This window comes from Leucopleurus acutus (genome assembly GCF_964270905.1).
Source record: "Leucopleurus acutus genome assembly, chromosome: 7".
NCBI classification, from domain to species: domain Eukaryota; kingdom Metazoa; phylum Chordata; class Mammalia; order Artiodactyla; family Delphinidae; genus Leucopleurus; species Leucopleurus acutus.
In genome coordinates this window covers 69,164,063-69,183,661 of record NC_139150.1, presented here as the reverse complement: position 1 = coordinate 69,183,661, position 19,599 = coordinate 69,164,063, and the positions used below count along the sequence as shown (strand labels likewise).

The 19,599-nt window shown below is 39.5% G+C and overlaps 1 protein-coding gene across 3 annotated transcripts in view; it reads left to right on the top strand.

Moving 5' to 3' along the window:
• Window positions 1–19,599, top strand: part of MLLT3 (MLLT3 super elongation complex subunit) — a gene marked incomplete at its 5' end in the record, with an annotated part of 259,908 nt that overhangs the window by 223,193 nt on the left and 17,116 nt on the right. For 2 of the 3 annotated variants that reach the window (XM_082843268.1, XM_082843267.1), the window contains one exon: window positions 18,244–18,319. In XM_082843268.1, coding sequence (XP_082699394.1) covers window positions 18,244–18,319 — 76 coding nt within the window. Of the gene's footprint in view, window positions 1–18,201; window positions 18,320–19,599 lie in introns of all 3 variants that reach the window. The other variant, XM_082843269.1, reaches the window with a different exon arrangement.

The window sequence follows — 19,599 nt, the reverse complement described above, 5'->3', positions numbered from 1 at the left end:
ATTTACATTTAAGGTAATTATCGATATGTGTGTTCCTATTCCCATTTTCTTAATTGTTTTGAGTTTGTTATTGTAGGTCTTTTCCTTCTCTTGTGTTTCTTGCCTAGAGAAGATCCTTTAGCATTTTTTGTAAAGTTGGTTTGGTGGTGCTGAACTCTCTCAGGTTTTGCTTGTCTGTAAAGGTTTTAATTTCTCCATCAAGTCTGAATGAGATCCTTGCTGGGTAGAGTAACCTTGGTTGTAGGTTTTTCTCCTTCATCACTTTAACATGTCCTGCCAGTCCCTTGTGGCTTGCAGTTTCTGCTGAAAGATCAGCTGTTAACCTTATGGGGATTCCCTTGTGTGTTATTTGTTGTTTTTCCCTTGCTGCTTTTAATATGCTTTCTTTGTATTTAATTTTTGACAGTTTGATTAATATGTGTCTTGGTGTATTTCTCCTTGGATTTATCCTGTATGGGACTCTGTGCTTCCTGGACTTGATTAACTATTTCCTTTCCCATATTAGGGAAGTTTTCAACTATAATCTCTTCAAATATTTTCTCAGTCCCTTTCTTTTTCTCTTCTTCTTCTGGAACCCCTATAATTCGAATGTTGGTGCGTTTAATGTTGTCCCAGAGGTCTCTGAGACTGTCCTCAGTTCTTTTGATTCTTTTTTCTTTATTCTGCTCTGCAGTCGTTATTTCCACTATTTTATCTTCCAGGTCACTTATCCGTTCTTCTGCCTCAGTTATTCTGCTTTTGATCCCATCTAGAGTATTTTTAATTTCATTTATTGTGTTGTTCATCATTGTTTGTTTCATCTTTAGTTCTTCTAGGTCCTTGTTAAATGTTTCTTGAATTTTGTCTGTTCTATTTCCAAGATTTTGGATCATCTTTACTATCATTATTCTGAATTCTTTTTCAGGTAGACTGCCTATTTCCTCTTCATTTGTTAGGTCTGATGGGTTTTTATCTTGCTCCTTCATCTGCTGTGTGTTTTTCTGTCTTCTTGTTTATCTTACTGTGTTTGGGGTCTCCTTTTTGCAGGCTGCAGGTTCGTAGTTCCCGTTGTTTTTGGGGTCTGTCCCCAGTGGCTAAAGTTGGTTCAGTGGGTTGTGTAGGCTTCCTGGTGGAGGGGACTAGTGCCTGTGTTCTGGTGGATGGGGTTGGATCTTGTCTTTCTGGTGGACAGGTCCACGTCTGGTGGTGTGTTTTGGGGTGTCTGTGGACTTATTATGATTTTAGGCAGCCTCTCTGCTAATGGGTGGGGTTGTGTTCCTGTCTTGCTAGTTGTTTGGCATAGGGTGTCTAGCACTGTAGCTTGCTGGTCGTTGAGTGAAGCTGGCTGTTGGTGTTGAGATGGAGATCTCTGGGAGATTTTCGCCATTTGATATTACGTGGAGCTGGGAGGTCTCTTGTGGACCAGTGTCCTTAAGTTGGCTCTCCCACCTCAGAGGCACAGCACTGACTCCTGGCTGCAGCACCAAGAGCCTTTCATCCACACGGCTCAGAATAAAAAGGAGAAAAAGTAGAAAGAAAGAGAGGATAAAAGAAAAGAAAATAAAGTAAGGTAAAATAAAATAAAGTTATTAAAATAAAAAATAGTTACTAAGAAAAAAAATTTTAATGTAAAAAAAAAAAACGGACGGATAGAACCCTAGGACAAATGGTGAAAGCAAAGCTATACAGACAAAATGTCACACATTAGCATACACATACACACACACAAAAAGAGGAAAAGGAAAAAAAATAATAAATCTTGGTCTCAATGTCCACCTTCTCAATTTGGGATGATTCATTGTCTATTCATGTATTCCTCAGATGCAGGGTACATCAAGTTAATTTTGGAGATTTAATACGATGCTCCTGAGGATGCTGGGAGAGATTTCCCTTTCTTTTCTTTGTTCGCACAGCTCTCAGGGGCTCAGCTTTGGATTTGGCCCCTCCTCTGCTTGTAGGTCGCCGGAGGCATCTGTTCTTCGCTCAGACAGGACGGGGTTAAAGGAGCCACTGATTCGGGGGCTCTGGCTCACTCAGGCGGGGGGGAGGGAGGGTCACGGAGTGCGGGGCGGGCCTGCGGCGGCAGAGGCCAGCGTGACGTTGCACCACCCTGAGGCGCGCCGTGCGTTCTCCCGGGGAAGTTGTCCCTGGATCCCGGGACCCTGGCAGTGGCGGGCTGCACAGGCTCCCCTGAAGGGGGGGTGTGGATAGTGACCTGTGCTCGCACACAGGCTTCTTGGTGGTGGCAGCAGCAGCCTTAGCGTCTCATGCATATCTCTGGGGTCCGCGCTTTTAGCCGCGGCTCGCGCCCGTCTCGAGCTCCTTTAGAGCAGCGTTCTTTTTATTTTTTTTTGGTATGCGGGCCTCTCACTGTTGTGGCCTCTCCTGTTGCGGAGCACAGGCTCCGGATGCGCAGGCTCAGCGGCCATGGCTCACGGGCCCAGCCGCTCCGCGGCATGTGGGATCTTCCTGGACCGGGGCACAAACCCGTGTCCCTTGCATCGGCAAGCGGACTCTCAACCACGGTGCCACCAGGGAAGCCCTAGAGCAGCGTTCTTAATCCCCTCTCCTCGCGCACCAGGAAACAAAGAGGGAAGAAAAAGTCTCTTGCCTCTTCGGCAGGTCCAGACTTTTTCCCGGACTCCCTCCCGGCTAGCCGTGATGCACTAACCCCTTCAGGCTGTGTTCACGCCGCCAGTCCTCTCCCTGAGCTCTGACTGAAGCCGGAGCCTCAGCTCCCAGCCCCGCCCGCCCCGGCGGGTGAGCAGACAAGTCTCTCGGGCTGGTGAGTGCCAGTCGGCACCGATCCTCTGTGCGGGAATCTCCCCGCTTTGCCCTCCGCACCCCTGTTGCTGTGCTCTCCTCCGTGGCTCCGAAGCTTCCCCCTCCGCCACCTGCAGTCTCCGCCTGCGAAGGTGCTTCCTAGTATGTGGAAACCTTTCCTCCTTCACAGCTCCCTCCCACTAGTGCAGGTCCCGTCCCTACCGTTTTGTCTCTGTTTATTCCTTTTTCTTTTGCCCTACCCAGGTACATGGGGAGTGTCTTGCCTTTTGGGAGGTCTGAGGTCTTCTGCCAGCGTTCAGTAGGTGTTCTGTAGGAGTTGTTCCACATGTAGATGTAGTTCTGATGTATCTGTGGGTAGGAAGGTGATCTCCGCGTCTTACTCTTCCGCCATCTTCCCCTCGAATCTCATTTTTCCTGTCCTGGTGGTCGGGTTCGCCATTCCAGCCATTTTACTAACCCCTTGTATTAATATTGAGTTTTCAAAGTATTTGACGTTAGAGCTAAGTGCAAAATTGTTTACCATTTTTTGTAACCTGTCCTTCTATCATAGAGCATTTGGCTATTTGCATCTCATTTGCTAACACATCTTAATATGTATGAATCTCAATATATGTGCATATATACAACAGGTATGATATAAACATATATATATACATATATATATATATACGCACACACACACAACACTACAGTGTTTTAGGTGTAGTTCATAGCTGTCTCCAAATAGTGCTTTGTGTGTGTGTGTTATTTACTGGAAAATGTTACTAGTGGCCCAGTAATGAATAGGAGCTTAAAGTTCATGTTTAGTATCTCTACCTTTTCTTTTTTTTTTTTTTTTTTTTTTGCGGTATGCGGGCCTCTTACCGCTGTGGCCCCTCCCCTTGCGGAGCACAGGCTCCGGACGCGCAGCCTTAGCGGCCATGGCTCACAGGCCTAGCCGCTCCGCGGCATGTGGGATCCTCCCAGACTGGGGCACGAACCCACATCCCCTACATCAGCAGGCGGACTCCCAACCACTGTGCCACCAGGGAAGCCCGGTAACTCTACCACTCTTTATTTGCACAAGCAAATGTGATCCTCTGTAGTGACTTTGCCCTGTTTACGGACTAGGAGTGTGTGCTATTACTGATAGGATAGTCAGGTCTTACAGTTAAAATACTCCTAAGACAAATAGATCCTGGAACCTTCACATGGCCATTTCTTTATAAAAGAAATATGTACTTCATAAAACTCTGCAGGTTACATAGAGCAGGGAGTTTACTCAACTGACCTAAGTTGATAAGTCAGACTTAACTTTAGAGAAATGTCCTGGAAAACTAAAGCAATGTGATTCAAGATCCAGGTATACTAGGAGAGACAGTTAAGTGTTTGACATCTGATCTCTCTAGCAGAATGTATGCTTACCACACATACGGTCATATCAGATGGAAGAAGCTAGTTTCTAAAACAGTTCGGAGTGGATGTTTGCTTCTGATTAGCCTGTGTGTATGTGTTGGACGAGTGAGCAATTGGGAAGTCATGACCATGTGTTTGCTGTCATTTAAACTGCCAATCTAATCTAAATATACATGTGGGTGCCTAAGGAGACTTCTTTCTTTTCAAGAGGATCATTCTTAACAGCTCTCAACTCCTTGCTGACACATGTGAACTTTGGGGCACTTCTGTTTTCCTGAGGGCTACTCTGTTTCCTTTTAAAAGAGGTGAGGATGATTTCTTTGCTTGCTGTATTTCTGATTTTTAAAGGCCAGCTGTATGTAAAGTTTATTTATTGTGAGCAGTAACTTCATAGGAAAGATAGCTTCTAGGATGTTCTACAAGGTAATGAAAGGGAGGGTGGGGGGATGAGGGTGGTGAGATGAGTAAAAGAACTACAGGGTTTCGATTTATAGAAGAATTCAGTTTTAGATCACTAATTTGCAGGTAGCATGCTATAATCTAATTAAGAAAAATTAGAGACAATGTTTATAAAAGAGGAGGTATGATTTTATAATAACTCACTTTATAATGGAGCCCTGCTGTGATTTAAGGTAGGAAGAAAAAAAAGATACCCTTCTCCTCTGAGTTTGAAGCATTTACACATATTTTATCTACTCAGGAATTACTAAAACACATATTAAAGAAATTGAAGTTTTTTCTATTCATGATTATTGTAGACTTTTATTTTTTTAGGGAAGCTAAGGATTAGACATAAATATCTTACTAATCTGAAATGAATCTTTTCATTTAGAAAAGAATACTATTCTTCCATTTTTTTCATAATTACATAGCTTATCGTATACTACAAAGCCATACACCCAAAATGTTTTTCTTTCCCCAGTCACATATTTTTAGATGTAAAAGCAAACAGTGTACTGTTTTTAACTTACAAAAAAATAACAGGACACCCCTTGTCATCTAACTGCTAGAGTATTTGATACAAATTAGCTATCATTTAATTGCACATTAAAATGTTGTTTCCTTAATATGTTTTGATAATCCTAGGGAAACTGACTTATTTTCTTAAAATTTATGAGTATATAAATTCTACACAAGTACATGTATTTAATTTTTAATTTCTTTAACAGTCATATTGTATGACAGTTTGAATGGAATTAGGCTTACAGATTAATATATGTGACAAATATAAACTAAGAGAAGTAGTAACAAAATTTAAAGAACATAGCATTTGTTCAGAGTTAGGCAAATTTTCCTAGAGAAATATGAGAGTTACATACTTTTATATTTGGAATGTCAGAAAGCATGCACATTTATTGGCAGAAATAAATTTTCCTGGAACCATATTCAAGGATAATTTACCATATGGGTGTCTATAAATTAAATGCAGTTACTTGATGCCCAAATAGTTAATGTTATATATAAATGGGCAAAGTAATTTCATGTAAATACTAAACTCAATAAGTTAACATTGTTTTTCTGATGTAGTAGAACACATTGTTTTTATCCAGACATGGAGATATCTAAAGGCTTAAGAAACTTTTTTTTAAAACAACATTTCCTTTTTTAAATGTTTTCATTCCAGCATAATTTCAGAGAAAACAGAAGCTGATCGTAATAATCCCTTTCATTTCAGGAAGAGTCGTATTTAGTAAATTCCATTGTAGAGCAGTAAGTGGAGCTTTAGTGCTCCTTCAAAGCTAGTTTCTCCCCTCTCCCTTCTCTGCTCCCCACCCCACCTCATTGCTTAGCACACACTCAAGGAATTGTGCAATTTGCTCAGTTCATCCAGAAGTTTATGAGAGTAATAATATCAACATTTCTAGTTTTCTTTCAGAGTTTTAGTTTATCAGAAAACACCATTTTCTAGAGTAATTTGACTTCCAAGCTTCCAGCAGCCAGCTGGTAAAGAGGACGTGATCTATTACACATTTCACATTGTTCATAAGATAAAAACCAATCTCTTAGGAGATGTTTTAAGTCAAATGCAATTAAGTGGAAAGAAGAGTCTGTGTTTTCTACTTGCTTTTCAGCACTTGGTTCTTTTAAGTAGAGCAGACAAAAAGGTAGTAAGTAGCCTTTACAAGATAGGAAGAAATTTGAATGCCATATTGTGAACTAAATGTGCCGAAGTTTTAAGATATAATATATATCTTTGAAACATTCATACATGCTTGTGTACACTAAGGTTTGTGGAATTTGTAGCTGTATAAATACTGTATGTATGTAAGGTTTGTAGCTTTTCCTGAATAATGATTCTATGAGTAGGAAATGCTCTTGTTTCATGAAGATTAAAAACAAGTTTAGGTCTTTAAATCATCCTTGAGGTATTGAAATTGAATGAGCTTCTGAGGATCAATTCACAAACGGTTCTAAACCATGCTCTAAGAATGTTGTAAATCACTTGTGCTGTTGATCTAATTGAACAGCGTGGATCTGGACCCTCATTAACTTGTCTGTAAGGAAGAGAAAATTGAGGAGAGCAAGGAAGAGGCCGTGGAAGACCTTTAGCTGATACTGTCCTGAGCTGCCATTGTCGAAGGACATCTTTTGAGCTAATTTCAGTCCCATAAAAAAAAAAATCTATTTAGTGATTAGTAATCAGTGGATGAGAGCAAAAAGCCCAAGTGAATAAAGGCCATAAATACTGAAGTCCTTGGGATAACAGCCTGTAAAACTGTCAGAAACCATTGCTTAAGTGACAAAAGATAGCCCAAAGTAACAACAAGTGTTAGCTCACTAGGCAATACTCCATATTCATGGACAGAAGACATAATTTAGTTTTCCTCAAAAATGGAGGTTCTCCCTTGACTCCAATACCTGCCTCACTTTATTTACTTGTTTTGGATGGTGTCTGTTTGCTTTTAATTTATGGTCGATTGCATTTGCTAGTAGGAATCACGATGCCTGTTTAAAGATAGCTGTGTTTCCAAAAGTAGAACTATGATTGCTGAAACTTCTGTTTAGATCCATCAAGATCTACTTACTTGCTAAGAATGTTTAGCCTAACTAGAGTGAGTGGGTGAGTACATGTTTGTGTATTTTTAAAAGGCAGATGGTTAGGAATTAGATGCTGACAAGTGCCTTTCTCTTGTTTTTAAATTGAAGTCTAAAGTTTACAATTCTTCAATATTTCTCCCTGAGGGAAGAATAAATTAAGTAAATAAAAACAGAAGAATGTAAGGCTATATTATAAACTCTTTTGTTATTACCACACAATACTGAGATGACAAATGGTTAAAGTCTTACTTGCCGGTACTTTAGGTTTGTTTTCAGAGTTAGAGAAAATTCAAGATGATGGAATCAAAGGTCTTTATTCGAAACTCCTGTTGTTCTAACTACGATGATGATTTCATGGCATTTGCATTATAATGTTAGCAATCAAAATGATATGTTTTACCGTTTTTTACAGTATAACCCTCAAATCCCAAATGCGTGTTTTAGAGATGTGTATGTCTTCAGTGTATTTCAAGTGTTGTGCTTTTTCAAGTTAGAGAATTTTTATCAATGTACCGGCGTTTGCTTTTCAGCATTCCGGCTGTGAGAACTAGAGGTGTCATTCACTTGAAGGGAGCAGATGTTAAAGGTTCTTGCCCCTGCCTCCCTAATGGCAAACACCCTTGAAGAAGAGAAATGTTCTATTACCCAAATAGGCATCTTTCTGATGGTGAGAAAAGGCGGTAAAAGGCAGTAAATCTGCCTTCTCATTATGAAGTGCAACAATAGATTGATTTATGAAGAAAAGCAACTGTTAGGCTTATATAAGATGTGTGCATGGAAATGTAGGTTCCTTTAGAGCCTTATAAGCAGTAACATTCCTCCTATTCTTGACAAGAATCTAATATTACTAATAGGGAATGTGTTGATTCTAAATACCACGTTTTTTAAGGGGGTACATTGAGAACAAAAAATTCACCTCCTAATGTTTTCACATGAGAACAGTCTCTTAAATGTGCTGTGTTTTTACTATTTTAGTTTATTTTCATTAAGATAGAAGGGAATTTTTAAAAATAATTTTATTTTTATAAACGTTTTGTTAGTATTTAACATTTTAATAGAAGTGAATGCAAGTATAACATATTTAGATGTTAGACTGTTTATAAACTTTTCAGTTTCACTTAATAAATCGTGTAACTTAAATTTCAGCACACACTATAAAATGAGAGTTTCAAGTAGAGCCGCAATGAATTTCAAATTTCAGGGGAGAAGGAGGTTATGTAAAGTATTTTTTGTTGGGCTATTATTTTAAGAAAATGTATGTGCACTTTATCTTTTAAATAAGTTTGTGTTACCTCTTATTTGTTAAGGAGCTCTGTTAAAGTATTTTCGTTTAACTTAAAAATTAAAATTTTAAGCTCTAAAGTCAATTTTGAGCATAAAGTACAAAAATCTGGACAGTCCCTGAGTAAATTTTAATGATGCTGCCTTATATGTTTAGCACACGTCACTCCGGAATTTGAAATCTATGTCATATAATTAAGATTTGAGCAGGTAAATTACAGAATTAAAACTGATAATTATCTATAGACTTTTAACTCATTTGTTTTAGCAAACATGTATCCCCTATATATGTATATTTCCAAATTATACATATAGTAATAGCCATATTAGCATGTTATATACAAGAAAGCATATACAAAAATTTGAAAATTTAAAAGGAAAAGACAGAAAATAAACATGAGTAAAGGTTCTATTTTCTTTTACCTCTGTGGATTACCTTACACACATCTTTGTGAACATATATGTGCATATCCACACCCAAGGAACTTTGAAGCCCTCTCATCCAGAAGAAAGGGCTCCAGTATGTTACCTGGAAAATGCACTGTTATTCTAATTAGGAAGATACAAGGCTTGTAAAGAAACAGTCCTTGCAACTATTAACAATCTTTGTTGTCTAGACTGATCATGAGAAGTGTTGCATTTTTAACCTGATGATGATTGGTTAGTTTTCAATCAAAACTTTTTTTCCCAGTGGGTTTTGGTTATTTTGGAAGTCCAAGTACCATGGAAATAAGGATTTAGCAAATAAAATGAACTCTTGATGCTGCTGCTGTGGTAGTAAATCTAAGCTTCACATTTAATGGGGAAAATTCTCTAAGATAGTCGAAAGATTAAAATTAATAAAACTTCTTGACATTTGTGTAAGTCTATAAAGATTCTATTGGTGTCAGTCAAATACTCTATGACCATTTTTAAGTAAGCCATTTTTAAAAAGGTCTAAAATTAATAAGGAAATGCAGTTAAATATCTTGTCAAGATCTCTTTACATGTATCTGTGTTTTACTTCATTTCAATTAATTGCCATGTTTTTGATACTCTGAATTTATTCTGTTTAATTTACTTTAATATTTAAAATTTTATAATCCCAAACTGAGAGTTATAACCACATATAACGTACTTTTAGGACTTTGTTCAATTCAACACTGCCCTTATATAGAGCGAGAATCCACTAATACTTTTTCATTATTTCAAGTGCTTGTGAGCTATACAGGTGGGTTATTTCACAAGTAACTGAATAGTAGTTCTGACAACAGTTAAGGGATCTTATTGTTAACTGATGAGCAGTGGTGTTTTGATGTTCATTGGTCAGCTTCAGTAGCAGTTAATTATGGGGCAGTTCTATCAGGAAACTCTTTTTCTTCCTATTTCTCTTTTGTGAGGCATTACAGCTCTAAACCCTCTCACTTGTAACTTTTTTCTTCCTCTGCCCTCAAAACACACGAAAGAGAAAAAGAGACCAGTTAAAAGATAAGTCTCTAACATTACAACCAAGTGGTATATTTAATGGCCAGTTGTGAAACTCAACTTCTGTGTGCACAGTCTTTGCTCAAGGAATAGTAACATGCTTATAGGTGGTACAACTGTAAATGGTCTGTTTCCAGATGATTTCTCATTCCTAAAGCTCTTAACAAGTGAGCGATTTTCAGAACACATCTGGCACATGCACCATCTTGCAGCAACTGGATTTTTTTTTGAAAGATCACATGTTCTGGCCACAATAGTCAGTAGCAGCCTTCAAAGTACAACTGGTGATGAGAGATAAAAGACTTGAGGCTCCTCTGTTTAAAAGAGAGGAAGCTAAAAGAAAATTATAGCCATCCCTAAGTGTGGAAAAGGGTCTTATGGAAAGATTTATAGACCCTTGTTCCCCAAGGCCATTTCGTTTCCTAATGGGATTTTGTGTTCTCAGACAGGGAGTACAAAATGATGACAGCATTTAATAATAATAGTGAAGATGACGGTAATAACGAAGAAAGCAAACGCAATTGTAAAAACAGAGGCACCTCAATATAAAGCCAATTATCTTGGCACCCAGGATAATTTTGTCTGTAAATTGAAAATATAACAGAAATAAAGATCTTTGCTCTTTTGCTAACCAGGGGGGAGGGTAAGTCTTAGGATCTTGCTCTTTTACAGGCAAATGATGGGTATAACAATAGCTTTTGATAATACAAGGGCCCAAGAGACTAAATACAATTATAATGTAACATCAGGTTCACTCAAGTTGTCACAATACTTACAAATGGAGAGGATTTGCCAGGGAGAGATGTGGTTTCTTCCGTGTGGTCACAGACCTGAGTAATTAGCAATAATGGTTCCAGCTTCCTATTCCACTGTCCTTTCTCCATTAAACCTTGTTTTCAAAGAAAGAGTTGTTGACAGGTTACTTAAAGCATGAATTCTGTTTCGTATTTCTGTTTTTTTTTTTTGTTTTTACCCCTGGAGTTTATGGGAATTGTATAGAAGGGTTGGGAAAAGAGAGTAGATCACCCTTGAAGGCAAATAAAATAAATGATTGTAGTGTGTTGCCTGATGTGCTGGCTGGTCCTCTCGATCACTGCCAATGTCCAGAGGATCGGGAAAATTCAGAGGAGAAACTAACTTGCTTTTTTATTAAAAAACAAAACTTACTGTACTAGAGAGGCGAGTAGCCAAAATACATTGTAGTATTGATTGGACGAATGTTAGAAGCAGTTGATACAGACACATTCAGACCCAGGGATGAAGTGTTTTGTCTTACCACTGGTTTGCTTTGGGTGCTGATCACAAGATGTCCCTTAGACAGAAGAATATTCAGTTTCACAGTGACATAGAAAACTTTGTTCCCTGACACTAGTGTTATAAAAGGGTGTTAGTGTGTTCAGGACCCTGCTTTAAATTGATAGCACTTTTTCAAGGTCAGTAGGTGTAGTAGAGTGAGCACTGGATTAGAAGTCACAAAACTTGGTTGTAATCCACCTATTGGGCTGGCCAAAACGTTCGTTTGGGTTTTTCTGTACCATCTCATTGGTCACTTAATAAATATTACCCACTGGCCACTTAATTTTATTTTGCTTCAGTTTCATCATCAGTAAAATGGAGATTAAAAAATGTGTTCTATTTTAGTCAGCTCTGGCTGCCATAACAAGGTACCATAGACTGGGTAGTTTAAGTTACAGAAATTTATTTATGTATTTATTTATGGATGCTGGGAAATCCAAAATCAAGGTGCTGGCTGATTTGGTTTCCCTGTGAAGGTTCTTTTTTTTTGGCTTGCAGCTGGCCACCTTCTCACTGTGTCTTCACATGGGAGGGGTGATGGAGGAAGCAAGTTCTCTGGTGTCTTGTCTAAATAAGGGCACTAATCCCATCATGAGAGCCCCACCCTTATGACTTCATCTAAACCTGATTACTCGCAAAGACTGCATCTCTAAATACCATCACATGGGGGTTAGGACTTCAATATACAATTTCTTGGGGCGGGGGCACATGTAGTCCATAGAACGTACTTGCCTTTCTCATGGCAGATCATACGAAATAAAGACTATGATAGAGCTACACAAAGATACATTAAGAGGTTAGAGTTATTGACTGATTTTTCCAATCTTATTCTCATATACCTTTCTATATAAGGTTTTGTTCCTTTAGCATGTTTATTTTGAGTTATTAATGTAAAACCAAATGAAAATAAAAGTTCTCTTGTTTCTAACCTTTTGACAATTCACTCTTGCGTTGACCTTGTTAAATTTAAGTGTTATTTTATAACTTTGAATACTTATTTCCTTGCTTAACTTCTTACCTTGAATTGACATAGCTACCACAATATATTACCTATTAACAGAAATTGGTAAGAGTGTGTTCATAGGATGAAGAACATTTACACAATTGTATAGAACGGATGTTATAGGTCATTTTTCTTTAAAATCAAATGTATATTTGAAAGTTGAGTTGGATTATCTTCAGTTTCTTTATAGTAAAGAAACTAAATGATGTAGTCTCTCTTTTTTTTTTTCTTATAAATTCATTTATTTATTTATCCATTCCTGGCTGCGATGGGTCTTCGCTGCTGCACATGGGCCCTCCCCAGCCACGGCGAGCGGGGACCACTCTTCGCTGCGGCACACAGACCTCCCACTGCAGTGTTCTCTCCTGCTGCAGAGCACAGGCTCCAGGCGTGTGGGCTTCAGGCGTGCGGGCAGTTGTGGCACACCAGCTCAGCAGTTGTGGCTTGTGGGCTTAGTTGCTTGAGCAGCATGTGGGATCCTCCCAAACCAGGGATTGAACCCGTGTCCTCTGCATTGGCAGGGGGACTCCCATCCACTGTGCCACTAGGGAAGTCCAAGGTAGTCTCTTTCTTTCAGTTTTGTTGAGATATAATTGACATATAACATTGTATTAGTTTAAGGTATATAACGTAATTATTGGATACATGAATGTATTGTGAAATGATTGCTACATAAATTTCGTTAATATCCATCATGAATTAGTCTTTTAAAAGTGTATGACATTTGTATTTTCTTCTTTGATTAGTACTCATCCTTGACACAGTCTTTCTGAATATTTGTGCAAAGAAAAGATGATCTTTATCGCAGGGTATGTGTTTTCATTTTCTAAACAAAATAGAAATTTGTGAAAAAAAAGGTAGCAATGTGTCTAAAATAATTTAACTAGTTACATGGTATTCTCTTCCTTTCTCCTGAAGAAAGGTATATATAATTCTCCCCCCTGTTCTTTATTTTTATTTTTTTAAAGATCGAGTTGAAGTTTTGTTCATAAATATAGTTGCCCATTAGAAAAGATGGAAATTCTGCCTTCTGATTACCTAAGGAGGAAGTCTGCTCCCAGTTTAAGGAACAATGGCAGATTTTATAAGTCCTGTCATGTGACCTGCCTTGACAGGTGTTCTTGTTTGCAGCACTTAACTTCTAGGAGTTATAAACATGCAGTTTTTCTTATTTGTCTTGGACAAAAATAATCCTCTGTAGAAAATTCATTACAAAATGATTTTGCGTAGCCATTTAATGTTGAAGATTGCATTGCAAATCTTGGTAGGCCCATTGTTTTGGTAGTAAAGATATATCTTATTTTAGGCAGTAGAGGAATTTGCGATCTATTGTAAATAATAGGAGCAACTAAGTATTGATTAGCTGCCATTGTAACAGCAGTGGGTTAGGAGTTTTTACTTTATTATATCAACTTAATATTATCGCTTCCACGTGAGGTTCAGTGCCCTCACTCTATGAGGAAACTAATGCTTAAGCGTTCTTTCCAAAAACATATATTAGTGAGCAATAGATTTGAGATTTTTAAGCCTATAGTTTTGTCACTGTGGAGCACACCATTTAAAGAAACTTCATGTATAGTGTGTGATTACTCAGTAAATCAGCTAAACACGTGCTTAGGGCATCAGCAAAAAGAAGCAAAAAATTTTTTTTAGTGAGGAGAATTTTGATATTCAAAAACAAGTTTTAAATTAAGGGAAAATTCAGAACCTCATTGGAATTCCCTGCACTTAGTTTTTGGCATACCTAGGGAGGGAAAAGGAAGATACCATAATCTCTTCAATCCTCAGGGCCTATACAAATCTTAATCTAGGGCTTTTCTGGTGGCGAAGCGGTTGTGAGTCTGCCTGCCGATGCAGAGGATGCGGGTTCATGCCTTGGTCTGGGAGGATCCCGCGTGCCGCGGAGCGGCTGGGCCCGTGAGCCATGGCCGCTGGGCCTTCGCGTCCAGAGCCTGTGCTCCGCAACGGGAGAGGCCACAACAGTGAGAGGCCCGCGTACAAAAAAAAAAAATCTTAATCTAGCCCTGTTCATGGTGAATATTTTTGTAAAGCACACAACCTTACCTAGTTTAAATAGTCATCCTTGACTTGTATTTTTGGGGGGTAAATCTATTTTTTTTTTTTTTTTGAAAAATACAAACTTAAAGTGAGCGGCAGCTCTGTTTTGTTGGACTTGTTAAAATCTAGGGCTGTGTCAGCCTCATCTAGTAGCAGAGTGGCTTTTTGAGCAGTTAACATCTGGTTGAATTTTGTCCTGGTCAGCTTAGGTTAGTTTAAGGTCCATCCACCAAAACACAATTGTACATGCTTCATAAATGTTTTTATTTACTGGTAACCATGTTCTGTCAGGGTGCTTTCTTGCCAAATACTTGGAAGAGTAGGCAGGGATACTATCTCTGGATAGAGCAGTAAGTTTCTATTTTTTCTCATGATGCAAACTCTTACGCTTTCTTAAAATTAAGATTCTTTCAAAAACATGTTTTTTGCCTGTATAAAAAGAGAAGTGATCAACTTAATATCAGTGGTGTTCATTAGTATCATTTGTTGAACTTTTAAAATATAAACATGGCTGGCATCCACACCCCACCCCACCAAACATTGAATCAGAATCTCCTCATGTGTAGAATCCACCCAGCTGATTCTGATGAAAATTCACAGCTGTGAATTTCTGAGTCTTTGGTCAGTGGTTCTCAAAAGTCTGGTTGACCCTCAGAACAGCAGCATCAGCATCACCTAGGAACTTGTAAGAGATCCAGTTTCTCATCACTATCCCAGACTTAGAGAATCAGAAACCCCGGGTGGGTCTGCATTTTAACAAGTCTTCCAGTTGATTCTCAACTGCTCAAGAAAGTATGAGAATCACTCCTTTCAATCATCTCAAAGGTCTCCTCAGCTCTCAAATTCTACAAGTCGTTGTCCTGATTGCAAAAAGCTTCCTGGACATTGGAATTTTCTGCCCATCATTCAACATTTTATCCTCCTCCATCCACTTCTGTTGCTTTCAACTTTCCATTTTAATATTCTCATTGAATGAATATGTCTTCTACTGTAAGCCTGCTCGAATGTTTGGTGGAAGAGTCAGGGTGTTAATGATAAACATTGCATAGAAAGCCTTTTTCTCCTGTTGTGTTGCGTATTTTTACTGTTTTCCAGTTAGCAAACTATGGCATTATTATGATGGTTAGCAACTGTGGCATTATTAACCTTGTTTATGATTAAGAAACTAAAAGAAGGCTGCCTCCAGATTTGGTTCGGGCATTGGCATGATGCTTGAGACAGATGGGTCACATTTAGCATGGGGTAGTTGGAGAGATGGCCACCGTCCTCTTGATCCTAATCAATGTCACTCTCAGCAAATAGCTCTGGCAGAACAGCTCCTTTAAAGTCCAGTGCGACAACGCGTACTGGCCAGGCAGGATGGGGATTAGAGCTCTCTCTGCTCACTATAAGGAAACCTCTCTTTTGGCTCCCAAATGGTTTCCAGAGCTATCAAAATAATACCATTTGCAGACACTTTTCATGGCTGAAAAGAGCAACTTCGAGAGGAAAGGGAGTGCTCTGTGGACCACGGGAGAAATGTTTTGCAGCTGAGCATTGCACGTTGCTGCTGACTGCGTGCCCTTTCAGTGTGTGACTCACCATAGTGACTGGACAGTGGAAAAGCCACTTGACAGAAATGAAGAGTACCTCCCACAGGCCTCTGTCCTTGTCCACCAGCTCTCCTTTGTGGGCCGCAAACAGCAATGTGTAGGACATTGTACTGCAAATCTCAAGGAAATCTTGCAGTGGTGATGGGTTGGTGGGCCGCCTGCTGCTCATTAGAGATCCCGTCTGGCTCTTTTCCTGCAGGGTGAGTGGTAGATTACTGACACCTGTTTTCCCATCCAGCCTGGGGATGTGAAGTGTGCATTAGGAATGCCTGAAAGTGCTTCCTTGTGTCTGAGTCTGTGGAGCTTGGTGTTGCTTGGAGAGGGGGGAGTAGTGGGTTCAGTGCTGAGAGGAGAGATGAAAAAATCAGGGGTGAGAAACTGTAATACGAGCTGAACTGAGATTCTCACCTTCATGGAGTGGCTTCTGATTGTGCTGTTTGTTTGTCCTCCACGTGGCCGTGATAAACGTAGTCACCCACTGAGCAAAGTAGAAAGATGTTTCTTGTCCATGAGAAGACCTCAAATGTTTCTCAGATAACATGAGTATGGGGACTTTCCTGGTGGCGCAGTGGTTAAGAATCCGCCTGCCAATGCAGGGGACATGGGTTCGAGCCCTGGTCCAGGAAGATCCCACATGCCGCGGAGCAACTAAGCCCGTGCGCCACAACTACTGAACCTGTGCTCTAGGGCCCGCGAGCCACAACTACTGAGCCCATGTGCCACAACTACTGAACCTGCGCTTTAGCCTGCAGGCCACAACTGTTGAGCCCATGTGCCACAGCTACTGAAGCCCATGCACCTAGAGCCCGTGCTCCACAACAAGAGAAGCCACCGCAATGAGAAGCCCGCGCACCGCAACAAAGAGTAGCCCCCACTGGCTGCAACTAGAGAAAGCCTGGGTGCAGCAACGAAGACCCAACGCAGCCAGAAATAAATTAATTAAGAAAACCAAAACATGAGTATGTAGTTGAAACTATGAGCACATTAAAAATGGAATAGAAATGGTCCACTCTTTCAACCAATTTTATCAACATTGTTATTTTAGACTAAATTGGGCCTTAAATATGTAAAATTCAAATGTGTGGATGGCATGATCAATTTCTCTGCACAGTTCTGTCCATGTGTTTTCTCTTCCCATCTTTACCTACTATAAAGTCTCATAAAAACTGGCAGACAGGGCTTCCCTGGTGGCGCAGTGGTTGAGAGTCCGCCTGCCGATGCAGGGGACACGGGTTCGTGCCCCGGTCCGGGAGGATCCCACATGCCGCGGGGCGGCTGGGCCCGTGAGCCATGGCCTCTGAGCCTGCGCGTCCGGAGCCTGTGCTCCGCAACGGGAGAGGCCACAGCAGTGAGAGGCCCACGTACTGCAAAAAAAAACAAAAAACAAAAACTGGCAGATGGTGGACCAGAGGGCCTAATGTGCCACCAGTCACAGATAGAGCGCCTGCTGTATGCAATGCATGTTGCTGAGTACGAGGGAATAACAAGCAGCACAAGACAAATGCCCCAATCCTTGCTTTTTCAAGTGCTTGCAGGCTACTAGAAAGAAAAGACATACACGTCGGAGGTAGAACGATACTACTGCATATCTTCTAAGCAGATGATCCGTATTTTCAGTGGGTTTGGGGAAGGACGAGAACTCTGAGTTGATGGGTCAAGGAGGATGTGGAAATTTATTCTGGGTACTGAAGGATGAAGGGAATGCATTGAGAGTAAGAGAGTGGGGTGTGTGTATGTGATGCTCTTTCCTTGCATCAGTGTGCTGTGGAATCAAAAGGGTGGTTTTTTTATTTTTGTTTTTTGTTTTTTTAAGTAGTGGGAACATTCTCCCCTGACTCATTTGTGGGACTTGGCCAGGTCTCCTATTTGTGAACTGGATGAATGGGGTTAGGGTTGGGTCATGGCCTTGGACCAGAGTGAAAGTAACTGGCTCATAATGTGATTGAACTAATGACCTTGGCCTCATTACCACTATGTTTTAACCAGTTGAGTCAATCAAACATTGCAGAAAGGGTAATCAAGGTATCTTTCAGAACGAGATCCGGATAGCAGTAAACATAGGAGTGGAATCAAAGCCAGGTTCTTGCCTCGTATCACACCCAGGTGTTTCCCTCTTTATACCTGAGTTTTTACACTTGTTTCTGCATCTAATAAAAATATGATGGGCAAAACGAAAAGGACACTGACTCTCTGTGTTAGGGTTTTCGACATAAGGCAATTTATAGTCATTTTTCTTACACAGTGTCAGACTGTTTCTGTGGGGTAAAATATGTTTGAGCAAAAATAGTGGCTTTAATTTTAGACATGTAGTGTCCTGTACATTTATTGATGATAACTTTTTCTTCTTTCAAGTCTGAACAACCCAGTCCTGCCAGTTCCAGCTCCAGCTCCAGCTCCAGCTTCACACCGTCCCAGACCAGGCAACAAGGTATCCACATCTCCTGGGCCAACTAGGAGACATTTTTCTCATATAACATCTTAATGAGTTGATTTATGGCCTATTTTCTACTGTTTTATTATTTGAATGATAACTTGGCTTTTATGCAGTTGTTTTTATTTCCCCTAGGAATGCACTTGAGTATTGTTCTGTTGTATGAGGCCGACCTTTAGAAATTCCCCTTTTTCCAGTCCCTGCCATCAGAGTCCCATTTTACAAAGGGATTATAGACACAGCCCATTCCAGGGAGTTCCCAAAGGAAATACAATAGCAAAAGCTGGACTTGAGAGACTTTGACAGAGAGAAATAGGTTTTTAGTCTCCCTCCTGGACATCTTTCATTTTATTATTTTTCTACAGATTAGTAGACCTTTTTCTTTGGTGAGTGTTAATTTGCTGTCTTTAAAATATATTTTCTTCTACTCAACTCAAAATAAAGAAATTTAATAAAAAAATTTTAACTGGAACATTAACTAAATATATGTTCCACTTTTTCATGTGTGGAAACTCTTCAAATGTGGGCTCCTTTTTTCTGTTTGTTTGTTTTTTTTAACATGAAAAGTGAGATAGTGTCAAGAAATAATTTGTTTCTGAGCATCATGTCACACATTGCCTTTTTCATTGACCACGCTGAATTCCTGATGGCCTTGTATGTTTTGAAAAGGATTAAACTGTTGTGTGTGTTCAGGCTAAGGCTAAGCTTCCAGGAAAAAATAAGACACTGTTCATTTTGGGTGTTCAGAGTTTTTGTTCCACTGACTTCCAAAGATAAAGGCCCATTACAAAAGCAGAGAAATTTGGGTTTTGCAGAATGTGAGATTACAGAGAGTCAATACTTATTTTAGAAGTGAGTTAATGATAGCTCAGACAGTCCTGTCACAGATTAGACTTTAGGAATTGGCTAATCCAGAATGAAAATGCCTCTCTCACTTTCTTGGTTGCCTTTACAATCTCTTCTGTTAAGATTAGAAATATCTATTTTGTTTTCATCACATTTAGAGTAGTATGACGAAAATAAGCCACACGATGCATTTGTTTGTTTGTTTTTTCAATTCTAGAATAATCTGAATTGATTTTTCTCTCCCATCTAATACTGGATACTCTTTTGAATATTCTGGGCACCTGATTTATTACATGGTCTTATTTATGTAAACACATGCCAGTATTTTGCCAGGAATTTCTTAAAAAGTAAAATAAAATTGGCTACACAGAATTGTTGCAACAAGACCTTGTGTCCAAGATCAATACAAAATCAGAGATAGGACATTACAC